This window comes from Bubalus bubalis, chromosome 9 (genome assembly GCF_019923935.1).
Source record: "Bubalus bubalis isolate 160015118507 breed Murrah chromosome 9, NDDB_SH_1, whole genome shotgun sequence".
In the NCBI taxonomy this organism is placed as follows: Eukaryota; Metazoa; Chordata; class Mammalia; order Artiodactyla; family Bovidae; genus Bubalus; species Bubalus bubalis.
Genome location: NC_059165.1, coordinates 103,055,190 through 103,065,208, shown reverse-complemented (window position 1 = coordinate 103,065,208; position 10,019 = coordinate 103,055,190). Strand labels below are relative to the sequence as shown.

Here is a 10,019-nt window from a genome sequence, read left to right as displayed (position 1 = left end):
TGGCCAGTTTGGTGGTATGGAAGGTGACAGATGGTTCGGGTTTAGTAATTTCTATCTCTATAGAACTCCTGCAGTGATTCAGGTCTGTAAAATACCCACACTCCATAGGAGTTGGATGCACACTAGCTATTAGTTTTTCTCCAATTTTCCCCCTTCTGCCATAGACTCTATCATCACAATCTCTTTATTTTAACTGGAGTATAATGGCTTTACAGTGTTCTGTTAGTTTATGCTTCATAACAAAACAAATCAACTGTATGTATACATATATCCCTTCCTTTTAAACCTCTGTCCCACCCACTCCACATCCTACCCCTCTGGGTTATCATGCAGCACCCAGCTGATCTCCCTATGCTATAACAGCAGGTTCCCACTAGTCAACTATTTTACACATGATACTGTACATATGTCGATCCTAATCTTCCATTTCATCCCAATCTCCCCTCCCCCCAACTATGTCCACATGTCAGTTCTCTATGTCTGTGTCTCTATTCCTGCCCTGAAAATAGGTTCATCTGTACCAGTTTTTTAGATTCCTCATTTATGTGTTAACATATGACCTTTGTTTTTCTCTTTCTGACTTACTCCAGTCTGTGCCTGAAAAGGAATGAATATATGTACATGTATAACTGAATCAATATGCTGTACACTTGAAGCTAATGCAGCACTGTAAATCAACTATACACAAATAAAAAAAATTTTTTTAAGATAAAAGATAGACTCTAGGTCCATCTTCAGTTCAACTGACTCACTTTTGTTCCTTTTTATGGCTGAGTAATATTGCATTGTAGATATGCACCACATCGTCTTTATCCATTCATCTGTTAATGGATATCTAGGTTGCTTCCATGTCCTGGCTACTGTAAATAGTGTTGCAGTGAATATTGGGGTGCGTATATCTTTGTGCCCAATGAGATGAACTCCAGCCCATTATTTTTGCCTAAGAATGTATTATTTATCTATAGGCAGGTGGAGAGCACCACATGGATGTGTCAGGACCCTGATGCAGCTGATTCTTCTTGAATGGATTAGTAAAAGAAGATTTTATTTCCCCATCCTCCCAAATTAAAAAAAAAAAATTAGAATAACCTGAAGATAATAAGAAATGCTACCAGGACTGTGCCTTTTTCATATATGAAGCACTGTGCCTAGTGTTTTGTTACTTTTGTCTTAAAAAAAAATTTTTTTTATTGGTATATAGTTGATTTACAGTGTTGCATTAGTTTCAAATGTACAGCATATTGATTCAGTTATAACACGTACATATATTCATTCCTTTTCAGATTCTTTTCATATACAGGTTATTACAGAATATTGAGTAGAGAGAATTCCCTGTGCTATACAATAGGTCCTTGTAAGTTATCTATTTTACATATAGTATTGTGTATATGTTACTCCTAAATTCATAGTTTATCCCTCCCCCTCATGTTTCTTCTTTGGTAAATGTAGCTTGTCTTCAAAGCCTCAGAGTCTGTTTCTGTTTTCTAAATCAGTTCATTTATATCACTTTTAAAATTAGATTCTACATATGAATGTTATCATGAATATTTATCTTTGTCTGACTTACTTCATTTACTATGATAATCTCTAGTTCCATCCATGTTTCTGCAAATGGCATTATTTCATTCTTTTTTTATGGTAGAGCAATATTCCTTTATATATATCTATATATATATCTATATATAGATATCTATATATAGATATATATATATATATAAGAATATATACAAATCTTCTTTATCCACTCCTCTGTCAATGGACATTTAGGTTGCTTCCATATCCTGGCTATTGCAAACAGTGAACAGTGGGGTGCATATACATTTTCTAATTATGGTTTTCTCCATGTATATGCCTGAGTGGGATTGCTGTATCAGATGGTAGCTCTATTTTAATTTTTAAAGAAACTTTCATAGTGGCTGTACCAAATTACATTCCTGCCAACAATGCAGGAGAGATCCCTTTTCTCCACACTCTCTCCAGTATTTATTGTTTATAGCCTTTTTGATGATGGCCATTCTGACTGGCATGAGGTGATGCCTCATTATAGTTTTTATTTGTATTTCTCCAATAATTACCAATATTTGAAAGGTTGTTGTTGACTCACGAAAAGACACCGGGATTCTTGGCCTCCAGAGAAGAATTCAATCCAGGGCCAGAGACGAGGCTTGATCGCTCAGAACTTTTGTGTAATAAAGTTTTGTTAAAGTATAAAGGAGATAGAGAAAGCTTCTGACATAGGCATCAGAAGGGGGCAGAAAGAGTACCCCCCCTCCCCGCTAGTTTACAGCTGGATTTTATATAGTCACTAGCAGTCTGTTAATGAAAGAATGGAATGTCTTAAAACTCAAAATGGCACCAGGCCCCTCACCCATAAGATGTATTTTGGGATAATCTTGGCATCAGATGATTCATCCTGGGCCATAAAACTACTGACTTGAATCTTGTAGAAGGGCAGATTACGATACAAATAGTTTTGTTTACATAGATTAGGGGAAGAATTTCTGAGTATAACATACTGGTTTGTCAAGTAGGTTCTGAGCCATTAGGTGGAACCGACTTGAAGACAGAGTTTGGGGTAAATGCATAGTACATTAACATAGTTTAAGACAAACATTTCCATAAGAAAAATGCATTGGTTAACTCAAGGTTTGAGAATAGTTAACTTCAGGTGAAACCAGGTGTCATTATGGCAACACAGTATTTTAAGAGAAACCTCCTTTTAAATTTGTATAGAGAAGGAAAAAAATATCACTAGTTTGTTTCCTCCCGCCGCTTAAGAGAGAGAAAAATGTCTGACACTTGCAGCCTATTTCTTCTGTTTGGAGACCCCTGGCCTTCCTGCCTGTTACTCTCTCATGTGGAGCATCGTTTCATGTGCTTTTTCACCATCTGTATGTCTTCTTTGAAAAAATGTCTACTTAGATCTTCCACTCAGTTTTTGGATTGAGTTGTTTGTTGTTGTTGTTGTTGTTTTATATATTGAGCTGCATGAGCTTAAAAAGGTACAACGTTTCAAGGCTGAATCAGGAGAAATAGGATATGTAAACAGACCGACCACAAGATTTGAAACTGAAACTGTGATTTTAAAACACCCAACAGACAGAATTCCGGGACCAGATGGCTTCAAAGGTTAATTCTATGAGACATCTAGAGAATAGTTAATACCTACCCTTCTGAAACTGTCCCAAAAAATTGTAGAGGAAAGAACACTTCCAAGCTCATTCTATGAATCAGCGTCACCCTGATACCAAAACAAGTCGAAGATATCACAAAAAAGCAAAATACAGGCCAATATCTCTGACAAATATACACACAAAAATTCTTAACAAGATACTAGCAAACAGCACATTAAAAGGATCCTACACCATGTTATGCCAGGGATGCAATGATTCTTCAATATACACAAATCAATCAATGTGATACATCACATTAACAAATTGAAGAATAAAAACCATATGATCATCTCAATAGATGCAGAAAAGCTTTTAATGGACTCTTAAATTTGATTTCCTAGTATTTTGTTGAGACGATTTGTACCTACATTTATCAAAGATATTGGCCTGCCATTTTTTAATCTTGTAGTTTTGTTATCTTGTGGTGTCAGGGCAAAGCAGTCATTTAAACTGAGTTTGTAAGTGTTCATTTTCTTCAATTTTTTAGAAGAGTTTGAAAATGATTGGACTTGATTCGTTAAGAGTTTGGTAGAATTCCTCTGTAAAACAGCTGGTTCTGGGCTTTTCTTTTCTTATTCTATGAAACATTTAGAGAAGGGTTAACACCTAAACAAAAACTTAATTCAAGGTTTTTGATTATTGATTCAATTTCTTTACTTGTTTTGATATATTCACATTTTCTATTTCTTTATGAGTCAGTCTTTGGAGGTTGAGGAATTAATCATTTCTTCTTCTAGGTTGTCCATTTTGTTGTGTATAATTGTTCATTATAGTCTCTTATGATCTTTTTCATTTCTGTGGTATCAGTTGCAATATTCCCCTTTTCATTTCTGATTTCATTTGCATCCTCTTCCTTTTTTTCTATTTAGTCTACCTAAAGGTTTGTCCATTTTGCTTATCTTTCCAAAGAATCAGCTCTGATTTTCATTGATCTTTTCTGTTGTTTTTCTAGTCTGTATTTTACTTCTGCTTTTACCTATTTTATTTCCTTCTTTCTACTAACTTTAGCCTTTGTTTGTTCTTCCTTTTTCTAATTCCTTGAGATTGAAAATTAACTTCTTTATTTGTGAGGGTCTCTGTTTTCTTCTTAATGTAGATGTTTATCAAAATAAACTTCCCTCTTAGAACTACTTTTGCTGTATCCCAAGTTTTGGTATGTTGCATATCCATTTTTCTGTCTGTTAAGTTTTCGTTATTGACCTAATGGTTGCTCAGCAAACAAAAGTCTAGGACTGGACAGATTCACAGGAAAATTCAATCAAACATATAAAGAAGAGCTAATACCTATCCTTCTCAAACTACTCCAAAAGGTTGAAGAGAAGAGAACACTTGAAAAAAGACCTGTCTGCTTATACCCTTGGGACACAGTATACTCTCCTGTGGTCAAGAGATCATGCTTCATCTTCAAGATTGCATCCCAGCCCTCCCCAGCTCTCCAGCTTTTCTAACTTCCTGGCTGTTCCTGGAAAAAACCAAGCATGCTCAGACATCAGGGACTTTGCACATGCTGTTGATTCTACCTGGAATACCCTTCCTCTGGCATATTCTACACATCCTTGAGTCTGACCTTAAATGTCACCTCCTCAGGAAAGCCTTCCATAATTTTTGCATACTAAGTCATCACTCCTATTATAAGCCCTCATAGTGACTTCTTTCTTTTCCTTGTACCTTTTAATCACAATAGATCATGTATACTAATTAGTGTAATTTTTTAAAATAGTCACATCTTTATCTCTCCACTACTGTTTGCTTTCTTGAACACTGGAATCAGGGTCACATCTAAATACTTCAATGATGGATCCCCTGTAGCATCTAAAAAAGTGTTTAACACACATAGTAGGTGCTCAATAAATGTTTGTTAAGTGTATATACATCAGGGTTTATTACTTGGCACTATTGACATTTGGGGCTGGCTCATTCTTTGCAGTGGGATCTGTTTTGTGCATTGTGGGGCGTTGAAGAGCATCCTTTACATTTGCCCACTAGATATTATAGCACATCTCCTCCTCCTTTGGTTGTAACAACAAAAATGTCTACAGAACTTTCCCTACAGAACCAAATGTCCTCTGGAAGCACTGGTGAGAGCCGCTGGAGTACAGGAATGAGGGAAGACCTGGCTGATGCTCCCAAGCTGCAGAGTCATGCCCCTTTTGGTGGTTCTTAGCATCTGGTCCGTATCTTGGTGAGAGCCCTGACATTTCTCTGTGCGTCTTTCCTCCATGGATCATGGGAACTTTTCAAAGACAGGGGCTAGCAATAGACCCATCGCTATTCTCCCAAAACTAGCACAGGGTTTGGCACACAGGAGGCCTCAAATAATTATTAAACAGAGCTTCAACTTATGGAGAAAAACTGAATGTAGATTTGAGATAAATGACGTATAGTTACTATTCAACTTAAACACGAATACTCATTTTTTTAAACTTTGGCTAATTTGATTAATTTATTGCTTGTGCATTTCAACTATATTTTGTTATTGTATACATGGACTTCCCAGATGGCACAATGGTAAAGAACGTGCCTGCCAATGCAGGAGACACAGGAAATGTGAGTTCGACCCCGGGGTCAGGAAGATCCCCTGAAGTAGAAAATGGCAAAACACTCAAGCATTCTTTCCTGGAAAATTCCATGGACAGAGGAGCCTATGGGCTACAGCCTGTGGACTCACAAGGAGTTGGACATGACTGACCACACATCTGTGGTTTCATGGTTGTTGTTGTGTATAGCAGTATCACCATAACCTAGTGTCCATTAAGTGTTATAAATTGTTATTTTAAATAGCTGTAAAGATTCATATTCCAAAACAATTTAACTTTGTAAATGAAACTTTTTTAAACATTGAGATATGATTGACAGATAACATCGTGTAAGTCTATGGTATGCAGTATGATTTGATACATTTATTTATCACAATATGATTATCCCTGCAGTGTTAACCAACACACCTATCATATCACATAATTATCATAACTTTTTGTGGTGGAACAGTTAAGATCTAGAGCCTTAGCAACTTTGAAATTTCTACTGCTACTGCTAAGTCACTTCAGTCGTGTCCAACTCTGTGCGACCCCATAGACAGCAGCCCGCCAGGCTCCACCATCCCTGAGATTCTCCAGGCAAGAACACTGGAGCGGGTTGCCATTTCCTTCTCCAATGCATGAAAGTGAAAAATGAAGTCGCTCAGTCGTGTCCGACTCTTAGCGATCCCATGGACTGCAGCCCACCAGGCTCCTCTGTCCCTGGATTTTCCAGGCAAGAGTACTGGAGTGGGGTGTTGAAATTTCTAATACATTATTATTGTCTATGATCACTGTGCTGTACTTTAGACCCCCAGAACTTATTTATCTTCTGGTTGATCTACTGGATGCAAGTTTGTATCCTTAGACAACATCTCCCCACTTCCCCCACCCCTCATTCCCTGGTGATCAACATTCCACTCTCTGTTTTTTATGAGTTTATCTTTTTCAGATTCCATTTATAAGAGATATTATGTTGTATTTGTCATTCTCTTGAATACACATGCTTTCAACAAATTCTAAGTACTATTATGTGTGGTCAACTTTAAATCCTCCCCTCATACCCAAGGGATATCATTACACATTGTGACTAAGGAATAAATTTAATCCTGGGCTCTGCACTCGTCACTGTTCAACAAACAGTTCCACATTGACTTGTGTGCAATGTCACTCTCTCACAGAGAAAGCGATTTCTTACGGTGGGGCTTTTTTTCCATAACTCAACTCTGGAGACATCTCTCTACAGCTGCTCAAGATTCACATTTGAAATGTAGTGGTTTCCCTGACTTTTTCTGAGGCTGCTTATTACTAACTGCTACTGCACAGATCCATGCAATGTTAAAATTCAGGGGTGTTTTGCTTTCCTCTACTGTAATCTGGCTTAAGCTTTTGTAGCCTCACAAAATTTGTGCTGTGGCAATGCTGCTGCCCAGAGGAGGGTGGAGGCTTGACCTATTCCTTTTGACAGAGTTGATAAGAAGTCCAGGGTAGGTTGATAAGAAGTCTGGGGTCCCCAAGGAGGAGAAAGGGATATGGGGCTCTTGAGAAGAGAAAAGGGACAAACTTTTTTTTCTACACTGCTTTGTCTTAGTCACATAAGACATTTCTTCTTAAACTCTGAGTTGTTATGACAATAATCTTTAAGATTAACTTTCTTTAAGCACAGAGCTAATGATTACAAAAACAAAATAACACATCTTGCTCAAAAGTATCTTTTTCCCTATGCTCTGTACTAATGATTATATAACAACAATGGACAACTATTGGAGGGCATGTTTCTCCTTTCTAACAAGAACGTTGTGACTAATCTTGTTATCTTAATATGACAAGATAACTTATGTTGTGGGAGTGGCTCTAATAAAAGTATATAAAGCCTTGATAAGACTAGCAAGTGAGACACTCTCCATTCCCCTTCTGATGTCTATGTCAGAAGTGTTCTCTGTCCCTTTTCACTGTAATAAAACTTCTGCCACACAAAAACTCTGAGTGATCAAGCCTGGTCCCCAAAGCTTTATCTTCTTCTTCAGAGATCATGAATCCAACATCATTCACTGTAAGCTATCACTTTTCTCTTAGCAATTGGGTTTATGGTGATGGGAGTAATTAGATCACCCTGGTTTCTGGCAGAAGAACAAATTCCAGGTTTAATGCTACCTAACAAAGTGTTGTGCAAGAAATCAAAATCAATGAATCTGACTTTCTTAGTGTTATCATCACATACATCTTTCCACCAAGAATATATGGAGAATGATGTTTAACAGTTTTGCAAACATTTGAATGTTGCCTACAAGCGTCTTTATAAACCATACAGCATTAGGCAAATACAGGCTATTATGTGCTTACAGGGTGCCATCTCTAAGAGTAGCCTCTGGTAACCCGATTTAACTATTTCCAAGTAATTCCTCCCAGATAATCACTTTTTTTTTTCCTGGCTAAAGTTTGCTGAGGAAGCTCTTCTTCATGGCGATCTTCAGCTCCTTGTTCCTGAGACTGAAGATGATGGGGCTCAGGAAGGGAGTGAGGACCGTGTAGGTGATGCCCATCAAGGTGTCTATTTCCAGAGACTGGGGACCCTTGGGCTTAAGGTAGATGACAGAGGCAAAGCCGTAGTGCTCTATCACCACAGTGAGGTGGGACACGCATGTGGAGAAGGCTTTGTGCCGGCCCTCAGCTGAAGGGATCTTCAATATGGTGGCCACGATGAAGGCGTAAGACAAGAGGATGAGGAGACAGCAGCCCAGCAGGGCAGCGATACACACAAGTCCTAAGCCCATGGCCAGAATGGAGACATTTTCTCCACAGGCCAACTTCAAAAGAGCCTGCACATGGCAAACAAAATGATGGATCTCATTCGATCCACAGAAAGTTAGTTGGAAAATGGCTACTGTCACGACCAAGCCAATGACTGAGCCTCCAGCCCAGGACCAGGCCACCAGGCAGGCACAGCCTTGGGGGCTCATGAGCATGTTGTAGCGCAGGGGGTGGCAGATGGCCACGTAGCGGTCATAGCCCATGACGGTGAGCAGGAAGGAGTGGGTGAAGCCAAACGTGAAGGAGAAGAACATCTGGCTGGCACAGGCTCTCAAAGCAATGGAGTGGTCAGTGGAGAGCAGGTCAGCCAGCATACGTGGAATGACAGCAAAGGTGTAGAGGATCTCGGAGATGGAGAGGGCACACAGGAAGAGGTACATGGGGGTGTGGAGGCTGTGCTCCCTCCAGACGGTGGCCATGATGAGCAGGTTCCCCAGCAGCGTGAACAGGTACATCAGCAGGAACAGCAGGAAGAACATCAGCTGAAGGTGGGGGAAGGTGGAGAAGCCGATGAGGATGAATTCAGCTGCTGATGAGAAGTTGCCTCCCTGCATGGGGGCTGTTCCTGAAGTGAGGTGTGACATGGAGAGGTCAGCTAGTGGATGGAAGGAGGTCTTCAGCTTCCATCATTCCTGGCTCTGCCCCAGGGGCTGCTCCTGATCCTAATAAATGACAGGTGACCTTGGCTGAATTCCTAGGCTGTGCCTCCTATGATTTAATCTTCTCATCAATATTGTGGGGGAGGAGGGTGTGTGTGCTGTTTTTATCACTGTCTAAATGGCACCCCACTCCAGTATGCTTGCCAGGAAAATCCCATGGGCAGAGGAGCCTGGTGGGCTGCAGTCCATGGGGTCGCTAAGAGTCGGACATGACTGAGCAACTTCACTTTCCCTTTTCACTTTCATACATTGGAGAAGGAAATGGCAACCCACTCCAGTGTTCTTACCTGGAGAACCGCAGGGACGGGGAACCCTGGTGGGCTGCCGTCTATGGGGTCACACAGAGTCGGACACGACTGAAGCAACTTAGCAGCAGCAACAAAGAAGGGTTAGGCTACCCACTCCAGTATTCTTGGGCTGTCCTGGTTTCTCAGATGGTAAAGAATCTGCCTGCAATGCGGGAGACCTGGGTTCAGCTCCTAGTTTGGGAAGATACCTTGGAGGAGAGCATGGCAACCCACTCCAGTGTTCTTGCCTGGAGAATCCCCATGGACAGAGGAACCAGGTGGGCTACAGTCCATGGGGTGCCAAAGAGTCAGACACAGCTGAGTGACTAAGCACAAAGTATCTTGAGAATACACATTGAAAATATTTGAGAGTCTAAGCAACTTGTTTATGGTGCAGCTGTCAAAATGGCAGAACCCCTGCCTAGCTGTCCCCAAAGACTCTACCTTTCTATCATTTCTATATCTTCCAAAAATGGAAAAATCTTCCAACCATTGCTGCTCTGCCCTTCTACTCCCTTCTGATAAGTCTTGTTCTTTTCAGAGCTTCAAATACCATGTTGCTGTTGCTGTCGT

General features: G+C 40.0%; 1 protein-coding gene across 1 annotated transcript; it reads right to left on the bottom strand.

Moving 5' to 3' along the window:
* Nucleotides 1-8,121: 8,121 nt before the first annotated feature.
* On the bottom strand, nt 8,122-9,205 carry LOC102404629 (olfactory receptor 10H1-like). Its single transcript, XM_025294205.2, has one exon. The coding sequence runs from the start codon at nt 9,082-9,084 to the stop codon at nt 8,122-8,124; it is 963 nt and encodes a 320-aa protein (XP_025149990.1). The 5' UTR covers nt 9,085-9,205.
* Nucleotides 9,206-10,019: the final 814 nt, after the last annotated feature.